The 21201-nt window shown below is 37.7% G+C and overlaps 1 protein-coding gene and 1 long non-coding RNA gene across 6 annotated transcripts; one reads left to right on the forward strand and one right to left on the reverse strand.

Annotated features, from left to right (window-relative positions):
* Positions 1-47: 47 nt before the first annotated feature.
* LOC108164416 (probable cation-transporting ATPase 13A3) lies at positions 48-16057 on the reverse strand. Of its 4 annotated transcripts, none has more exons than XM_017300093.2 (9): positions 15800-16055; positions 10708-12274; positions 5064-5352; positions 4900-4991; positions 4371-4732; positions 3312-3815; positions 3038-3238; positions 1062-2943; positions 48-997 (listed from the first exon to the last, which is right to left on the reverse strand). In XM_017300093.2, exons 2-9 carry the CDS (start codon positions 11162-11164, stop codon positions 339-341), a joined length of 4446 nt encoding a protein of 1481 aa, XP_017155582.1. In that variant the 5' UTR covers positions 11165-12274; positions 15800-16055; the 3' UTR covers positions 48-338. The 4 variants fall into 4 exon arrangements, with proteins under 4 accessions (XP_017155582.1, XP_033250281.1, XP_033250282.1 ...); XM_033394390.1 differs by lacking the exon at positions 15800-16055 and adding an exon at positions 15587-15605; XM_033394391.1 differs by lacking the exons at positions 10708-12274; positions 15800-16055 and adding an exon at positions 5469-6148.
* LOC108164419 lies at positions 6292-16884 on the forward strand. Of its 2 annotated transcripts, none has more exons than XR_004473316.1 (3): positions 6292-6405; positions 16370-16526; positions 16578-16884. It is a non-coding gene; the product is annotated as an uncharacterized LOC108164419 (long non-coding RNA). The 2 variants fall into 2 exon arrangements; XR_001775838.2 differs by lacking the exon at positions 6292-6405 and adding an exon at positions 15307-15500 and having other exon boundaries at positions 16578-16879.
* The last annotated feature ends 4317 nt before the right edge of the window (positions 16885-21201 follow it).

Below are 21201 nucleotides of genomic sequence, written 5' to 3' on the forward strand. Positions count from 1 at the left end.
CCATTCAATCATCTATTGATTATTATAAAACAAATAGAATTATCTGGTAATGTGCAATTTCCGGCCGAAATCAGAGGTAGTATATTTTACACACTATATATATAGCATCGCCGTGCACACTTTCACAACTTCGATTATAAGAACAAACTCTTCTTGTATGAAGATGATGATATGACAAAAATGTAACTTAATTTCCAACTACGAACAAAACTATAATTAGTCACCTATATAATATATGTATTCCTATTTTAATTTTTGTATTCAAACACAAGTATTTACAAAGAGGGATGATTAACTATTTAGATTTGTACAATTTCTTATGCGAATGGTCTTAAATGTTACTGTTCTACAGAAGGAGTAGATGGAGGTTGTTTTATATTATGTGCATTATTATCCGACGAATCAAAAAATCCTAGGAAGGTGTTGTGTTGCGTATCAAGACTTTGCTCAGCGCCCAAGCTAACATATGTAGGTTGTCCTCCTTCCCAATCAGTGGATTCGTGGGGCTCGTATACTTCAGTTATAGGTGGCCAGTTCTCATTTGCTGTAATATTATACTCCAGGCGCATGTGTTGTTGCTTTGACGTAGTCCAGCTTTGGTCGCGCCGCACTTGATATTTTTTGAATACTAGGTATTCAACAAGAAAAGACTCCACAAACAAATGGACAACAAAAGCTGCAGCTCCGTAAATAAGCATTACAAATCGAAAACTCATAACTGGTGGCACAATTAGCTGGAAAAAATTGGCTACCCATTCGCTAGGGTAAACAACTAAATAGACTATGATGCAACAGTTTAAAATAAATGTTAAGCACAGTGGCCAATTAGACCACAAGGGTTTCCGATAAGGAGCACCTTTCGAAAATACAAAAGCGAGTATAATATACTGAAAACTGGAAATTGCAAACATGGTGTAGTTCTCATAGCAACCTAGGTGATCCTCATCTGATGATTGAAACGGCTGAAACCAAGGCTGTTGCTGCAGCTGAAACCAACCTAGATCATCGGGGTGATATTTAAATATTATTTGAAGACTGAAGTAACAGTTTGTCTTACTCACCAGCTACCTGAAACACAGTCACCACGACCAGATGCAATAAGAGCGACGCCAATGGCGTGGGAGATATCAGCGAACTAAGCGGGACCTGTTTTACTAGGTGGCCATCAAAAGCTTCAGTTTTACCAAAAAAAAAGGCAAATATTGATATCAAGCCTAGGTCAACATAAAGATATTGTTTGTCTGTTAGATTCGAGTCGATCGAGTACAGGATCATCACTGATATAAACTGTACCAGCGAATATGCTGCCATATATTTAAAAATGCCAAACGATGTGACCAATGCAGCGCGACCCTCCTTTATAACATTAGGCACAGCCGCAATCGTGGGATTACGCGAAGTGAACGGGGAGGCAATGGACGACTCTGTCTCACTTAACGAAATACCAGCATGTGCCACCTTCAGTGCACCGCAATCATTGGCACCATCGCCACACATGGCCACGCAGTAGTCTAATTTTTGAAGTTCCATAACCAATGCCTGCTTTTGCTCGGGCGACATACGGGCGTAAATAGCTCCACGCGTTAAAAGTATTCCCAGCTCCTCAGGAAACTGTTCCTTCACAATTTGCCACGTCTTACCATCCATTGCAAATATATAATGGCGCCGCCAATTATCGTCTTGTGCGAATTCCGTTCCAAGCTCCACGTCAACTTCTATAGCCTCGTTGTGAGTCCATGTGTCCACGGTCTTTACACTAGCTAAGCTATCACTGTTGGGAAAAATGCTTTCAGCATAACTAGTGTTTGACCCATTAGCTAACGAATTTGTAGACATCAACCGGTAAAGGCTTGGAGGACAATTGCCACTTAAGTTACTCTCTTGTTTTACAGTGTTTCCATTGCAGTTAGATTTCCATTGAGATGGGGCACAGTTCTTGCTTCCCAAGTCCAAAGTGTACTGAAGTTTGTATTGTCTATGTCGATAATGTTCGGACGTGCTTTTCGTATCACCTGGACTAGTATGACTACTGTGAGCATGCGTATGTGTAATCGCAGCCAAATCAACTGGATCGGCGTGCACCGTAATTACCGCCTGTGCAGGAGATACTATACCACAATCCCTTGCAACACTCGTGGCAGTTAAAATATTATCTCCAGTTACCATTATTGTCCTTATCTTGGCTGCGTTTAGTGCATGGATTACCGTTGTAGTATCGGGCTTGAGTCGATTCTCTAGGATAACAAAACCAAGAAACTCCAAATTAAGTTCAACTTCCTCGCGGGAAATACGCTGAACTTTTGTATAATTAATCTTGGGGGCGAGGGCCTTGAATGCCAAGGCTATAATTCGGTATCCCTTTTTGGCAAATGTCGACAACTGTTGGGAGTAGTTATCTGGTAGGCTCTGCGGTCTACACAGCTGTTGTAACATTTCCGGAGAGCCTTTACAGTATACATTAAATCCTTGTGCACTGAGACAACGAGTGATGACCGACATTCTCTGAAGACTTGAGGTAAATGGGAATTCTCGTACAATCCCATGATCAAAGCTTTTCTGGGTCTGCGACAGGCCAACATTAGCTAACAAATCATCTACTGATGACTGCCGTTGTAACCCAGTTTTAATATGTGACGAAGTATCGGAGGAAAAGTCTTTTGGTTGGCGCAGTATTGTTGGATAAATAAGGCCATATTTCTCATTATCCGGTATATCTTTAGAATCCTCTAGTATCCACCCCGTTGACTGGAACATTTTAAGATCCAGTGGGTCACCCATCATCGTACCATTCAGTACAGTAATAGAATGACATGTTGCCATGCCAAAAAGGAAGTGATCATATGGCAGACGATTCACGTTCTTCAAGGGTATTTGAAATTGGTTAGTGGACGACTTAGGGACCACCCCCCACATATCCAGCCCATCCTCCGTTAGGGTACCAGTCTGAAATTAGTAAAAGAAGTAAGAATAAGAAATCATTTTTTTCAGAACCAACTTCCTACGTAAGAATTACCCTAAATGGAATTAAATGGCAAACCTTATCAAAACAACAGCAATTTATGCTTCCTGCCACGTTAATAGACCGTGGAGAGATACAAAATATGTCGTTAACCTTCAAACGCTTCTGGGCATAAAAGCGACCGACCGTCATTGCAGCTGGTAGGGCGGGAGGTACAACAATAGTAATTAGGTCCAGAGATTCAACTGCTATTTTTACCGGATCCGTTCCCCGTATTATCTGAAAATCATTTACACATGGTTAAAAATAATTAAAATATACAAGAATAATAATAATTTGTATACTAATGTACCTTTGTTATTAGTGTGTAAATAAATCCAACACAAGCAATTAATGCCAAGAACTGGATAAATTTATATGAATCTTGTTCAAACTTATAGTCCACAGGTGGAGGATAAAGAATGGATCGTATTAGTTCTCCCTTTGCTGTTATGTTACCGGTGTTAATCACGAATGCCAATACTTTCTTAGATCCAATATATCGCGTTTGAATAACCTTTGTTCCGCAAAAGAGTATATGCCTGGCATGCTCTTTCTTATCAAAAATCATATCACGTTTCGGAGGCAACGGAGTTTTTGTTACCGGAACACTCTCGCCCGTTAGCATCGATTCATCTAGAATACAGTTGCCTGATAATAATACTGCATCACACTGCATTGTACATCCTGATGAAGGTATTTCAATTATATCACCCGGTACAAGAGTTTGTGTTGGAAACTCTTTGGAAACACCCTTAGAATCCAAAACAAAAGCATTCCCAGTGTTGTGCACCGTTTTTTGAAGTACATCTTGATTCTAGGAGACAGGAATTTTATAGTATTATGGAATTAAATAAGAAAATAAAGCAACTCTTACAGATCGATCTTTACTGTGTTGTATTTATGATATAGTAATCAGATTTGGTTTCTGATTTATTGATCATATATCTTTCACACTGCTAGTAATTTCTATCTACACGGATATTCTGTCTCTCTATTAAGATCTCGTTTATATAACTATATATGTATGTTAATAGGTTAATGGGATCGGAGATGCTATTTAACAAAATATGACCATCATCAGAGAACTATGAACTATCCCGACTCTCGCAATGAAATTCTCAATGAAATAAATACAGTATTTTTCGGTTTATAAAATTTGTTATTTTGTGAATTTAAAGCTTTTGATCAAGATTATTTATTCCCGGGTCGGTCAGTTGTGAGCACTATTTTATTACTTTAGATCTTCTGGTCTCATATCTCCATGTGTTTTTGCGAACAGACGGACATTATACATATAAACTTTTGCAACTTGCTTTTACTTAAAAGACAATGTGAAAATTGTAAAAATGTAAATAACCGGCTCACTTACCTTTTTCGTTTGCAAAATGGACATTGTTATTCCAAAGATAGACATTAAGAGAATAACACAAGCATAATAGTAGTAGTCGTAAGTAAACCACAGGACAACCGAGAATATTTGAAACACATAGAAGGGGTTGAGCACTTCCAGGAATAATAACGTTTTGACATCTCGCAATGGCACAGTTATCTCATTTTCACCAAAAACTATGCGCCTGGATAGCTGCTCATACACCGTTAAGCCACGTTGCTGATGGTAGTATGAACAAGGAACATTAAGGTCGAGGCCATTCACTTTATTAAAGCAATTCAGTGTGCTGTCCCACGCATATACCAATTGCTTGCACCGGAATATCCGAATGGACGAACAATCTGGGTAAATAGAATTGGCAAACCTTTATTTAATATCCTCAGATATGAATTATAAATTTTTAAATGAAATATGTAAGTATGTTTATTAATTTTTGCATAAACTAATGCAAGTATGTATAATCTCTTATGATGCATTTTAAATGTATTACTTGTCTACATACACATACTTTTGAACTGAGCTGATGTAAAATGCACTGAGATTTGCAAATTATTATCATCGACTTCACTACTTTTTGGATATCCCTTTAGCAATAAGGACCTGAAATTGAAGAATATTTAATGAAGCATTATTACAGCATCGACAATCCCAATAAATGTGCCCTTAACTTACTTCAGTTGATTTGTATTTAAAACGCGAACGCTCTTCACATGATACAGCTTGTGCTTGCCTTGATAGTCCTCTACTATCAATACCTGATCTGCCTCATCTAGAGGGCACTGATGGCAGGTGGCGAACAAATACCAATGGCGCCACCAGTGTAACACGAGTCGCAGTAGACCTCCAGTTAGAACAATGCAGACCCAGCAAAGAATACTGCGCACATAACAGCGTCGATATCCGGATATGTTCATCTGGTCTTCCTGGTCTTGATTTAATATACCATCGCATGGTTTAGGATCTAAGAAAAGAAAAAACAAACAGTCTTAAATGCTTGCAAAATTTTCAATGGTTTCCATTGCCACTTCCATTATGACGTTATGTCGTTCACCTTATTTTCGTTGTTATATTCCATACCTCTTAACACGTTGCAGTTCATCGTCAGTTTCGCCAACAATGTGCCCGTGACAACAACAAAAACAGAATAGTTCGAAGCCTATTTCAGCGTCTGCGATAATCCATAGCCCTGAACTGTTGTGATTGAGTTTCGTGAATCATAACATCCAGATATTCGAATTAAGCGATTTCTACAGATTCATCAAGACGTACATACATAAAACTACACTAGGTTATGTATGCATATACGTATGCACATATGTATATACACACATACATATGTAGTACGTATAAGAAACCTCGTGGTCCAGGCTTCTGAAAGGTCTTTCGGAAAATTCTTTTAAAGCGTATACGTATGTTCATTCGCACGTAAATGTGATAAGGTCACATAAAACAGCAGACTTCATATTTTAAAATTGTATATTTGTATGTACAATAAAGATCGTTGTCTTAACACCGGAATGCAAATGCAAATTTAACACCACTTTGACCCAAATAACAAAGAAGCAAATATAAAGACATCTACGTGTTCACGTTGTGTTTGGTCAAATAGGTAAAGCTACTCGAAGGGACGGATCAAGACAGTGAGATATTACGGTACCACGGTTAGCTATTAGCTACGGGAGTTAAAGGCGACACGCGTAATCGAAAAGCTAACAGCCAATATGTAGATAAAAGCAATATGATAAGAAGCACGATCGTCTCGGTTGCTATTGTTTATTTGCCAAGAGAGTACGAGTCCGCCTGGCTTTCGGGCTTTCTAGATTCGTTTATTTGTTTATGGAGCTTTAATTATACATATGCATGTATGTATGTACATACATATATGAATATGTAGGTTTTCACAGCCGTACGAACATTTTCTTGATACTGCTCAATAGCTTTGAGAGTGAGACGGCGCATTTATGAGCAAGTTGTGTGCCAAACATAAAACAATAAACTTCCACCGATGTCCAAAGTGTGTGCATTTAAGGTTTTATTTTAAAGATCGCAAGATATACAATCATAGGTATTATAGGTGGTCTCGATTCGAAATTATTTTTTGCCTCGATTCTCTTATTCCTGCCTGGTAATTACTGCCGACAAATTATTATTATTTGATCATGCATATTCACCAACACCACAACGGGCTACAGCAAGTGTCAATAAATACACAAGTACTATATATGTATGTATATATGTACATACGTATATACATTGATAAGAATTTGTGTATGACATACTTTTTGTACAACTATACCAGCATACCGATGTACGTATGTATATGGTGTGTAAATACATATACACTAACATATGTAAGTATGCAGAAATCGCTGAGCCGCGGCGGTACTCAGACGGTCTATGTATATGTGAGCTTATGATTTATGAAATTTTCATCAAATAATATTTTATACATATGTACATATGTGCTTAATTAACGTAAGCGCCGGAATTGCTTTCGCAGCCCATGAGTGCAGCATGCTTTTTCTCTCTCTGTCATTTGGTGTCTTTGTTCGCAAAAGCGACGAATTAATTTGTTGTTTAATGCGTGTAGAGATCCCACGATCTCTCTTTTAATTTTCTTACCCTTCTCTTTAGAGATGGGAGAACATAGTTGGTTCTAATGTTAATTCTTGCTCTTTGTTTATCCTCTTTCCACCTAATGACCTATTTGGTTATAATTAAAGAATATTTTATCTGTTTTCTTTGTTTATATGGCGCTTCATTTAGCTCTCTCACGCGTCTCAATACAACACCAGCCGTTATACTATGTAGCCTTGGAACCTTGCATGGTTTATTCTGGCTAAATCCGATTTGATGTAGATGTAGCAATCGGGAAGAAATACTCATTCTCTATTATTTTCGGTTTTCTCGACATTGTTGTCACCACAGACTTGCACCCAGTATGGAAGTCTGCACACAAAATTTGCTTGCTCGTCAAACAAGACGAGTGGAAGACGGACGGAAGGACAGACATGGGCGGAAGGAAGGACAGATATGGTGACATATTTTTATACCCGATACTCAAAATGAGTATTGGGGTATATTAGATTTGTGGTGATAATGGCCGAGTCCATTGAGCCCTGTGTCTGTCCGTCCGTCCGTCTCTCCGTCCCTATCAGCGACTAGTGCTCAAAGACTATAAGAGCTAGAGCAACGACATTTTATATCCGGACTTCTGTGATATGTCACTTTTACGAGAACATTTCAAAACTTTGCCCCGCCCACTTCGGCCCCCACAAAGGACGAAAATCTTTGGCGTCCACAATATTGAAGATACGAGAAAACTAAAAACGCACAATCATAGAGAATGATCGTATCTATGAGATTGCTGAATCTGGATCAGATCGGAAAATTTTTATAGCCAAAAGGAACAAATTAATTTGCAGTGGCCGACGACATGTTCAGACACGTTTTTTGTCTCTCCCGCATGCACACGCTCAATGTCGCTCAATGTAGCCATACTGACTATGTATCGGGTATAAATGTAGAGTTGCGGTCGCCGCAGCAACTCAGAACGTTCCCCCTCGTTTTTAATAAAATGAGAAAACACTTATTTTGTATTATTTAAAAACAAAAAAATTGGAAGTGATGATTATACTATATTATTAAAAGCTTTCTGACGGAGAGAACCTTCCGTGTAGTCCAGGATGGTGCAGCTTCTTTGACCAAGACCATCAAGGTAGGAGTACCGCAAGGCAGCATGCTTGTACCGACACATTACTGCTCCGAAGGCATTACTACTGGTCCGAAGGCAAACAGGGCAGACCCTCAAGGTGGCAACATTTGCTGACGACACAGCAGAACTCTCGAGGGCTAGCTGTGTCTATGCCACAGACAAGCTACAACAATACTTCAAGCTGTTTGAAAACTGGGCCTGCCGATGGAACATCTGCATAAACCCTGATAAGTTTTCAGTGGTGACGCACACTATAAGAAAGGGCTCTAGCCCTGGTGTCTTCCTGCTTGGGAACATACCTCGGAGTTACACTGTATAGACGCTTAACTTTCGACAGTCACATCCGTAGCGTGAGGAAAAGTTGTTGGATAAGGCCCAGTAAATGTTCTGACTACTTAAACAAAGCAACAAGCTTAGTTTGAAAAACATGATCTACAAAGCCATACTACCTGGAAGTACGGCATTCAGGTGTATGGGATTGCCGGCAAGACTAACCTTGCGAGGATCATGACATTCCAGAGTGAATTTCTGCGTAGGATCTCTGGAGCTGAGTGGTATATCCGTAACCGGGATATTGCCAAGGACCTTAACGTACCACTCGTTGGTGATGTTATCAACAATCAAGCGAAGAGCCATATTTGTAAGCTTAGACGTCACCCTAATGTACTGGCGAGGCGTCTTGCGAGAACCAGATACCGGCGTATACACTCAGTCGACCTGCCCAAAAGAATGATCTAAAAAAAGATCTACCCCAGAAATCCTGTGCAGATAACTGAACCAAATATTATCCGCATCCGAATTGTTCGACACGCATTCTTGATGACACGCATTTTTATACCCGATACTCAAAATGAGTATTGGGGTATATTAGATTTGTGGTAAAAGTGGATGTGTGTAACGTCCAGAAGGAATCGTTTCCGACCCCATAAAGTATATATATTCTGGATCAGCATCAATAGCCGAGTCGATTGAGCCCTGTCTGTCTGTCCGTCTGTCCGTCCGTCCGTCCGTCTGTCCGTCCCCATCAGCGCCTAGTGCTCAAAGACTATAAGATCTAGAGGAAGGATGTTTTGGATCCAGACTTCTGTGATATGTCACTGCTACAAAAATATTTCAAAACTTCGCCCCGCCCACTTCCGCCCCCACAAAGGACGAAAATCTGTGGCATCTACATTTTTAAAGATACGATAAAACAAGAACGCAGAATCGTAGAGAATGACTATATGTTCTAGAGTGTAAAATCTCCATCAGATCGTTTAATTATTATAGAATCAAGAAAACAATTTCATTCTTTCTCGCTCTGTCTCTCTCTAACACACAGGTTTCATGGTCGGTTTTGCCAATTGCAAAATATGAGTTCAAGGATCTCAGAACCTATAAGAGCCAGAGCAACCAAATTTGGTATCCACACTCCTGTGATATCGGACCTTGACCGTTTCGTGTCCAAATTTCGCCACACCCCCTTCCGCCCCCCCAAAGGACGAAAATCTGGGGCATCCACAAATCTCAGAGACTATTAAGGCTAGAGTAACCAAATTTGGTATCCGCACTTCTGTTAGATCTCACTATAAAACGTATATCTTAGAATTTGCTCTAGCAGTAACAGCAACAACATAATTTGTATCAGTGATATTATTTTATAATAAAAAATACAAAATAAAATCATAATAAAAAAAAATATACATATATATATGTTTATAATTTTAAAGAACCAAATCTAGAGTGCGTGCGGGAGAGACAGAAAACGAGTCTGAGCGTGTCCTCAGGCGCTGCTTAGCCACTGCAAATTTATTTGTTCCTTTTGGCTATAAAAGTTATCCGATCTGATCCAGATTCGGCAATGTGGTAGATATGGTCAATATCTATGATTGTAGATTTTTAATTTTCTCGTATCTTCAAAGTTGTGGGTGCCACAGATTTTCGCCCTTTGTGGGGGGGAAGGGGGCGTGGCGAAGTTTTTAAATACACTTGCAACAGTGACATATCACAGAAGTCTGGATACAAAATGTCGTTGCTCTAGCTCTTATAGTCTTTGAGCACTAGACGCTCATAGGAATGGACAGACAGACATGACTTAATCGACTCGGCTATTGATGCGGATCAAGAATATATGTATATACTTTATGGGGTCGGAAACGCTTACTTCCGGCCGTTACACACATTGAATTTCCCCACAAATCTAATATACCCTTATACTCATTTTGAGTAAGCTCTTGTGTATTTTTAAATCAAAGTTAACGAAATTATATGCCAATTTATTAAATAGGTCAACAATCAAACAATTTTATTAATAAATTCTAGACAGAATTATATGGAAATATTTTGTTTACTGACTTTCAATGTTTTTGGCATGGTGGCATACATATTATGCTAATTTGGTTCTTTTAGTGAATCAAAATTGAATCTTTGATTTTTTTTTTACCCAGATTTGTATTCTATAAATAGATACAAACTCACAGTGAATACAGTTACAGGATCGGATTAACAATTTAGACCAGTTTTGAAATAATACTTATATGTATATAAAATAATAAACAAAAAAGCCAACAGTACTTTTTCTTCTTAAAGACATGTGTAACATGCGCATATCGGTGTACATACCATCTACAAGTCGATGAGAGTCCTTCATATCAAATTCCTCAACCCCCGGATCAAAGGGAGGTTCGTTTTTTGTATCGCAAGTGAGCACTTTCTGATCTCGATCGGGCTGACTTCGTTGAAGGACGGAAAATAGCTTTGATGGCGTGTTAAGGCAGCTATGAACTACGGTATTGTTATTATCAACGGTATTTATTCTATTGGCATGTCCATGTCCTCTTTGTTCCCTTCTCTCAGGCTGCAAGAATGCTGCTTCCACATCTTGCGGTTGTGTGGGTGAATGCCACCAATTGAGCTTTAAGCGATTGTTTTTAGTAGCAATTCGTGAAAAGGGATAGTATTCCTCTGTATCCAAGTCTTTCTCTCTTGAGTTTACAATAGCGTTTGATAAAGATTGCAACTGCAACGTCTCTGGACGAGAGGCTGCGATGTCTGCGTCTTCACTTTGACAAACAGACATGTTCTAAGCGAGGAAAGAACTCGGAAAATCAGAACATCATTAACAATGCGCCGATATTATATGTTCATATGTTTGGGTTTTTATTTATTACGTAGGGAGTCGAATAGAGCATTCCTGTAGATTCTATGGAAATATTCGTGGCTGTAATGTCAGCTACGAAACTCTTGAGTTTCACAAACAATCACAACGATGCAACAAGACGAAATCGTTGAGAATCTGACTGCGGGCATTTTCGTTTGTCTGCTAACTTAAACTGGCCACTGGAAAAGGAAAGAATATACGTAGATGTTGGATCGCCAATTACTTAGATCTGAAAACTTGAATCGCGATTTCTTGCGAAATCTTTGTCAGATAGCCAACTGAATATGTTATCTACGTGAACATGTGAGCTTAGATGGATGGGTATACGCTGCTAGGCTGCTACCCCAAATCCTCTTTAATCATCCAAAGTTTGAGATGGCGCTGGACCGATACTCGTACACTCCTCCGCTTCCCACACGCTTCTCAAAGAAGAACTGCTTTACGTAATCCTTCTGCAAAATGTCTAAGTTTATCCTTGTCCCACTGGGCAGGATGCTGACGCCAATCCACCAAACAACCGACTTTGACACCGCTGACAGTCCGTAGCACCGTTTGAGCAGCTTTCTCTTTAGTACCCAATTTTTCTCCTGCTGCTTCTTTGTGTCACCTTTAACTGAATTCATTACGATATCAAAATCCCAGGGATAAACGTATTGTGTTGACTGTCCCAAGTAGGTGAGAGTGCCAAATATCGGAATCAAGGCTAGTGTCGTCTAGACTTTGGTGCACTATTTTAAACAAATTTTCCACAGTTTTGACATGTAGAAAAAAGGATTGGGTTAGCTTTTATAAATGATTTTGAAAGCTCAATAGTGTTCACATGCCACTTTGGGAAAATAAGTTGTTTGCGGTCAGTTTTTTGGGCGACTGTAGAGGCGGCTTCAGGTTCAACAGATAACAGACAATCGAATATACAGTTTAAACTCATTTCTCGTCGAACAGCGTTCAATGGCATATTCATAACGCCGCATGCAAAAGCATGCCTATGTGAGCGTAAATCTAGAACGACTTCAAATTGTGTCAACGGATCTGTAAAGAAAAAAATTAATTTTTTGTTTACTCTAATTTAGATTAATTCCATTCCTGACTTAGAATCAATACTTATACAACTATGTTCCGGATATCGAAAATTTTTGTGCTTGAATTTGAAAAATTCATACGAATTAAAATTTAATAGTGTTTCATTCCCAAAATATTTAAGGAACAGACAACTCTGTAACCCATGCCAACTATTAATATCGATCAACGGGAATTCGAAATTTGTTGTTGTTTTGGTTTATTTATTTGATTCACGCAAAAAAGTTTGTTTAGAAATAAATTTATTAAATATTTAAAGATATACGAAAATAAATCTGAAAATATAAAAAAAAAAACTTAAAACATCAGCAAACGTTTTTTAATTTTTTCCCTCATAAAATTTGTTCTACCTTAGTAAAATGGCTATATGTGCAAAATTTATTTTCAATTTTTCTTAAAAAGTAATAGATGCTTGTTGGGTTTGACTATGCAGTTCTTATCTCTTATTGTTGTGCTCAGTTATGACAAATTTTCGTCTTCTTTGAACTCCATTTGTGGTGGTACCATTAGCTTAGATAAGAGATCAAGCTCGCGCTCTACGTAGAAAATAGATAGGTTAGGTTGAGGCGGCTGCCGGGCTCGCTCGGAACCCGTCACACTTAGGCCGGTTTCGGCCCGTTGTGATTAGAAAATAGATATATGTGCAATCATGTCTATTCATGTTTTGAGAGTCGCAGTGTTAGCATCTTTTCAGTAAAAGTGACAAGCTGATTGATTCTGTACGTAAGCACTCATTATTGCTTCAAGGAAATACAAATTTTAAAAAAAATTGCATTTTAGTTAAAAATGCCACATGGTAAATCATTTTCTGAGGAAGAACAGGGAAGGATCAAGAGAATGAAATTAGCCGGCATAAAAACTGGTCGAATAGCTTCGCTAATGTATCGACATCGAAATACTATTTCAAAAATTTTCATAGATCCAGACGGTTACCGCATAAATTGTCGACTTGGCCCAGTACCAACCATAATAGAATTGACAAAACGGCACTTGGGGCAGTTTGCCACTCGGGTTAACAATCCCCAGGCAACGTGTGAGCCAAATTTTGACCGAAAATTTTAACCTGACATATCAAAAGAAAGTGGGCAAACTCCTCTAAACTAAACGTCATAATGATGCGCGCATGTCATTTTTGAAAAACACAAGTTCTGGGACCCCGAATTAGAAAATTTCATTTTTAGTGATGAAAAAAAAATGAGTTTACACGGTTCAGATGTCCATCATAAATAATGGAGAGAGCCGCGTCATCCACGGGCAACTTGCTACAAGCCAAACCATGGTGATGGATCGCTAATGATATGGGCTGCCTTTAGTGCTAAAGGGAGGTCTCCAATATGTTTAATATCCGGCCGGATGAATGCTCAAGCATAGATAGAATTGATAGATAGTGAACCTTTTTCATTTGCTGAGCATTTCCATGGTGATCAATAGACATTTCAGCAGGATAATGCGCCAATTCATGTTTCCCGGGCCTCAATGGACTATTTTGAGACCCACAATAAACCGTTGATTAAGTGGGCTTCAATGAGTCCGGACTTAAATCCAATTGAGGATCTGTGGGGAATCCTTGCAGCAAAAGTGTATGCCTGTACAAGGCAGAACGATACATTGAAGCAATTAAAACAAGCGATAGTTGCAAAATGGAACAGGATAGAAATAACAACACTAAAAAACTTTGCGAACTCAATGCCCAGTAGGCTGCAAAAGCTTCAGGAGCATAAGTTTAACTCCATTAATTATTAAAAGAGTACATATTCCCATAAACTTGTTCCTTGGAAATTTTTTTCATACAAAATATTTGTTGAAAAAAAACGTCATTCAAAGCAATGCACATATAGCCATTTTACTAAGGTATATTCCATTTTGTCCGCGTTCCCGTGTGACATGACAAACGTCAGCACAGTAGGCTGTGTGTCACAGGAACCGGCTTGGCTTGGCTTTTCAAAACACGAAATTATTATTCGGGTCGACTCAAATACGAAACAATATAAAAAATTCTTAAAATTGATTTGGAAATACAGCCAATGAAAATGCAGAAGAAGAACAACAAATTTCCCTTGAAGAGCGCCGCGTTGGCGCTCCAACATTAGATGAAGTTGCCATCGTGATGTTGGTGAAACGATAGAAAGACGTGATATTGTGATGCACGTCGCGATGTTGGGCAACTGCAAAAAAATATCTGAAACACATCGTTTATATAACACGTTGCTATACTCGCTCATTTTTTGGCAAGGAGAAGATGGATATCATTTTAATATCAAAATAATAAATCCATTGAGTGGTGAAGAAACTACAAGTCTATAGGTAAAATTTAAGTCTCTTGCAATTTTTTATTTGTTTTGAATTGGTTCTTCTAATAATGATATAACATTATAAAGTCACATGGAATTAAATTTGATGCATGTGCCAGATCCGAATATTAGTGCTTTTGGCTTGCCAAGTGATTTAAACGATCTAAATTGTTTTTTCTCAGTGTTCGTCTACAAATTAAAATAAAATAAAATGTTTTCATACGCATTTTTTATTCCACAAGCAAGTTGATTGAAATTTTGGAACAAATTGAACATTGCCATAATGGCAATGAAAACCGAATTAAGTTAACTGAAAACCAGGATTAAGAAATATTCTAAAGAAACAAACGTCACGTCTACATGAGAAAAAAACACCGTAATTGTCCTCATCTATGTATGTATATCGTAAAATGCAAGTGCAGTTTACAATGTAATCGTTGTTCATATGGCTTGACGCCTGATAACTTACTCGATTTTTTTTTACACAATACCAGACCTGGTGGATATTGATTTGGAATCGGATTCAACTGCTACTGCAGATTCATCTTACCGACCTGAGACATCAGACATGGATTTTGATGAAGTTTTTTTATTTAGAAGCGCGTATATGAAGCATACGAAAAGGTTTGATACCTCCAATTATGCTATGATGTGCGGCAGATTTGGTGTGTTAGACAGAGTTGCTTGTTACCGCTTGTAACAAAATTTGTTACTTGTTCCGCTACGGCACTTATTAAAGATGTAGGTTTCAAAGACAATTCTAATTTATATGTACATAAATGGATGTTGATTTCTGATCAACATAAATGGACTGCTCGACCTTCATAGCCAATGGTTACAAAATCGGATGACTATATAATACCTACTTTACTGCTTCGACTGCGAAGGTAGGAAAACTATTACTAAATATAATCACAGTTTGCAAATGCAAATGCTATGTATCCAGTGTTATTCTAAAAACAGTTATACTTACATATTGCAGTACATACACTTAAAAATATTTATATACATATGTATATATATATATACATATATGCTACTAAAATTTATAGGGAGCATTATTCTTCATATGTATCTACATGTATATATGTATGTATGTGAATATGAATCATGCAGGAAAAATCAATCTTATTTATTGCTAATGTTAATGGTTCAAAATACATCGGGAACATTTCTGTTAACATACATTTATGTATGTATACATATGTATGTATATCACTGTAGTTGCGTTAATATACTCAGATGGTACATAGATTCTGACATATTCTTTTGCGTACAAATATTGCTGATAATTTAAATTTAAGTCGATAAAAAATGTACAGATTTTGCGGTCAGAACTATATTAAACGTAAAATATTTTCACTTTTAATTATCTTCATTATTTTAAGATTATGATGCCTTTACTTGCACGCGGTTCTGATTACAATTAATACATGATAGGTAATAGGGTTGCTGTTTGAAACCCTATAGGTCGTTGCCACCTGGTATATTGTCAAGTCTGGCATCATCTTTATGATAATAATTTTTGTTATTTTTGCGAGTGGTGCCACCAGATCGACGGCCACTAAAAGGAGCGCTGCCACTAATAAAAATGTGGGATTTTCGCGGCAATTTTGAAATTTTGCTAATTTTACGCCTACATTTTCTGATGGCACGCACGCTTGTGTGATTTTTATTTAAAACTACCAATCACACTTAAATCATGCTAATAATATATAATAATACCATACTTCTGTTTATTGCCCACCTCGTTCAGAGCTGCAGCGGTGAGCTCTTTCGCTTGTCACCATTGCGAAAACCACACAACGAGCTTTAGTTTGAAAGCTTGAGAAGTAAAAGTTACGCGATACCCTACATTAGTCAGGTATCTTGGTTTGAGACTTAGTTAGTTAGTTCCTTTGGAATTTTGGAATGTAAGTACTTAAACATACATTTTATATAAATTATATTTGTATTTATTTTAGTGCGCTGCAACCGATTCCTCACTAAAATGTATATCAAATAAGATTTTATGAATTCCAGTCATTTCGACTGAGTCGGAGAGGATGTTCAGCAAGGTTGGCTTAATAGTAAGCGAGAGAAGAGCATCACTAAAACCTAAAAATGTGGAGATGCTGACGTTCCTAAATAGGAACATATGGATCGCCAAATAAATGAGCCAAATTTAAACGTGAACTTGGGATCTCCAAAAAACCTTATTTTTAAGTTACTTATGAAGTGTACTTTACTTGAAGTAATATATTTTTTTTGTATATAAGTTTTATATATTATTTCTTTATTTTAAATAATTAACGAAAGCTGTCAGTTGAATTTGTTTATGTTGATTTAATGGAAAGAAGTAAAATGTTTAAAAAAAATTCCGGATACTATCGATAGTATCGATTTTTTTGTTGAAAAACCTCGAGAATATCGAATGTCTCAACTATCGATGTTTTTCCAGCTCTATTGTGCAAGAATCAATATGACCAGGGTGACCGTTTACGGTATTTTTGATACTTTTCGATATTTTTTGGGGTCCAAAATCAGCCGACGGTATATTTACGGTATATCGGTACATTTCGGTATTTTAAGCAATTTTTCGGTATATTACGGTATATTTAAGATGGTAACACTTTTAACACATTTTCGAGAAGCCATTAAGTTAGGGAACTCCCGCCATTAACAAGAGCTATACAAAATAATGAGCAAAGATTTTAAACAAAAGTACAGACAGGAGTGGGAGTCTCAACCCGATACAAAGACATGGCTCTGCAGAAGTAAAAATGCAGTCGACGCTCATTGCAAGGCTTGCAATGTTGATATTTTGAGTCGAATAGCATCAATTAGACAGCACGGTGCCACACACAAACATAAGGAGAAAATTAAGTTCTTGGGTGGCCAATCTATATGTATTCAAACTTTTTTTTGTATTCGCTATGTTAATACTTGTATAAGCGGTTTTCAATTATAGATTGATTCGTTTGTGGATGATACAAGCAAAAGTGTTGCGACTAGAGTGAGAAGAGCTGAATTGCTGTTTGTTGCTGCTGCAGCAGAGCACAACATACCGTTCCGGGCAATGGATCATCTTAGCAATGTCATCAAAAACGCATTTCCTGACAGTGACATTGCGCAAGGCTTTGTCGGCATCTTTGGCTTACAATGTGATAGCACCTGCTGCAAAGGAAACACTGAGGAGTGAGGTTAAAAAGAGCGTGTGCCCAGCTGAAAAAACCATGTTTTCGATCATCATCGACGAGTCTACGGATGTGACATGTACTAAAGTACTAGCGTGCGCTGTAGATCTTCGACACGGATGTTCAAACTAAGTACTTATTTTCGATTGATTTGGATGGCGAGAGAGCAGAGGACTTATTCCAATCTTTGGATAAGGGACTTCAGGAATTTGGGTTCAGCATGGAGAACATTATAGGATTTGCAGCTGACACCAAAAATGTCATGTTTGGTGAGCATAACAGCATAGTGTGCAAGATTAAAAATGCAACTGATTCTGTTCTTCGGCTCTCGCTTCAAGTTATGCTTGTAAAATGCTACCAAGAAGTCTAGAGCAAACGATTAAGGATATATTCAATTACTTTTCTAAGAGCTCGAAGCGGCACAGAAAATTTAAGGCATTTCAAAAATTTCTAAATTCTCCGGAGCATCAAATCATTATGAAATTCGCTGGTTGTCTACATTCTTGTATTGCACGTATGATTGAGCAGTGGGATGCACTTGTTCTTTTTTTTGAGTACGAATTGACTATAGAAAAAAATGTATCTGCAGAATACACTCTCAAATTTAAAAAGCGTTTCAGTCAAATTATATTTCTACTTTCTAGACTATATTTTGCCTATAATAAATAGATTTAATATCATTTTTCAGTCTAGCAAAGCTGTAACACACATAATATATAAAAATATGTCTGAAACTTATAAGTTAATATTAAGCTGTTAGTTGAAAGACTTATATATATAAGGAATACTGACTTAAATTTACTAGATCTAAGCAGCAATGTTAATTTCGTAGAATTCCAAAAAATGAATTTGGGCTTTAATGTAAGCCTCGAAGTGTCATAATTAGAAAGAAATGAAAAATATGCATTTTTCCAAAGAGCACAGTCATTTTTGATCGAGTTGAGTATACAATTAAAGAAAAGGTTGCCTTTAACGAGAAGGTTTTTAAACTTCTCTCATTCCTTAGCCCTGAAGATATAGTCAATGGCCAATTTGCATGACCTGTATAAAAGATTTCCTCAACTTATTAAAGATCCGCAGGGAATCGATAGTGAATTTGTCCTCTTAAAAAATGATGAGGTTCTTTAGTTTATTAAAAACACACAAAAGTCCTGACCATTTCTGGTATACATTGGGACAAATAAAAGATTTCAACAATGAATTAAAATATGAAACAATTTCAAAATTTGCACATGTACTGCTTATATTGCCAGTTCGGACGCTGCTTAGCCACTGCATATTGATTTGTTCCCTTTGGCTATAATGATCCGATCTGATCAAGATTTAGCAATCTAAAAGATATGGTCATTCTCTATGATTGTGCGTTTTTAGTTTTTTCGAATATTCAATATTGTGCATGCCACAGATTTTCGTCCTTTGTGGGGGCGGAAAGGGGTGGGGCGAAATTTTAAAACAAACTCGTCAAGGTCCGACATCACAGGAGGGCGGATCTAAAATTTGGTTACTCTAGCTCTTATAGTCTCTGAGATCTAGGCGCTAATGTTTTACGCTAAGCAAAGCCGGCTATGATAAGTGTGTGTTAGAGAGAGACAGGGCGAGAAAAAATGACATTGTTTTCTTCATTTTGGCTATAATAATGATACAATTCAGGTTCTGCAGTATAGAAGATATAGTCATTCTCAACGATTCTGCGTTTTTGGTTTTCTCGTATCTTTAAAATTGTGGATGCCACAGATTTTCGTCCTTTGTGGTGGCGGAAGTGGGCGGGCGAAGTTTTGAAATATACTTATAACAGTGACGTATCACAGAAATCTGGATACAAAACGTCGTTGCTCTAGCTCTTATAGTCTTTGATCACTAGGCGCTAATAGGGACGTGCAAACGGACAGACGGACGGACGGACGGACGGATAGACAGACATGGCTCTATCGACTCGGCTATTGATGCTGATCAAGAATAAATATACTTTATAGGGTCGGAAACGATTCCTTCTGGGCGTTACACACATCCATTTTCACCACAAATCTAATATACCCCAATACTCATTTTGAGTATCTGGTATAAAAACCATAATTCATTAAAAACTTGTGAAGCCCCAAATCTATCTATAAAAAGTTAAATTTTGTTGCCTAGTGTTATGAGAGTAGTTAGAAAGACAGAGTTGAAGATTAAAGTAATGTCTAGTCGATCGGGATGGGAAAGTAATACCTCCCCAGGGAGAACATTGTGGTGAAATAGAACTCCATGGCAGATCTTACGGATTTACAAGAATGGATGCTAATAAGTCGCAGCCGACTCTCACAAGAAGGAATTGTTTTTGAACAGACTCGAGCATATATTGAAATTTTTGGTAGTGAGGAGACCAGAGCAGTAACCATAGATCAAGAGAAACTTAAAGTAGTTTTGTGGTATAGGTTAGGTTGAAGGTATAAGGATCAGTGAATTCCTCAGACCATCTTTTGATAAAACGAAGGACTCCTTTGGCTTTATTCGAAATAGTGGGAGTATGGGAATTAAGAATAAATAATAAGACAATGCCCAAGTCGCTAACTTTATACAAGGTATAAAGGTATGGCTTGCAGCGACATCCGTGACATTACATTTGGAATTTTTAAGAGGAAGAAGGTTTATTAAACAACAATTGTTGAGAGCGTCAAGATCCAACTGAAAAAATAGCGGGTATTCGGTTTCACTATACTAAAACCTAGCTTGACATCATCAGCATACATTAGGACTCGGGAATAAGTTAAGATTTGGGGAAGGTCATTAATAAAAAAATTAAACAAGGGACCGAGATGGCTGCCCTGAAGCAGACACGCTGAGAACGATTCAAAGATACCCATTTATCCAGAAAATTAGTTGAGTTGGAAACCCAAAAAGGGATAGTTTATGGATAAGATACTGAGTCAAAATCTTTACTAAAATCCTCTGAGTAATCTGAAACAAGTTTCTATCAAAATGTTGCCACGCCCCGTTCCGCCTCCACAAAGGACGAAAATCTGTGGCACACACAATTATGAAGATACGATAAAATCACAGAATTGTAGAGAACGACCATATCTAGCAGACTGCAGAATCCGATCAAATTATTATTATAGCCAGAAGGAACAAATCAATTTTAAGTGGTTACGCAAAGTCCACGCGCTTACTTATTTTCGTCTCTCTTCATGGCATTCACCATGAAGAATGCCTGCGAGTTCTGATGGAGGGGAGCCATACTGACTAAGTGTCCTGCGACTCACAACGTTCCTCCTCGTTAGTATCTGTGACCTACCTGGGAAGTGAGCTTCAATACTATCCGCTCTATATAAGTGAAGAAATTCACCTTTACCGACTTTGTCGTGGGTTTACATTACAAAAGCTACAATAGACAACTGTACAGTGTATAACCCACATGGCAGAATTGCTTCAT

This window comes from Drosophila miranda, chromosome 5, assembly GCF_003369915.1.
Source record: "Drosophila miranda strain MSH22 chromosome 5, D.miranda_PacBio2.1, whole genome shotgun sequence".
Classification (NCBI taxonomy): domain Eukaryota; kingdom Metazoa; phylum Arthropoda; class Insecta; order Diptera; family Drosophilidae; genus Drosophila; species Drosophila miranda.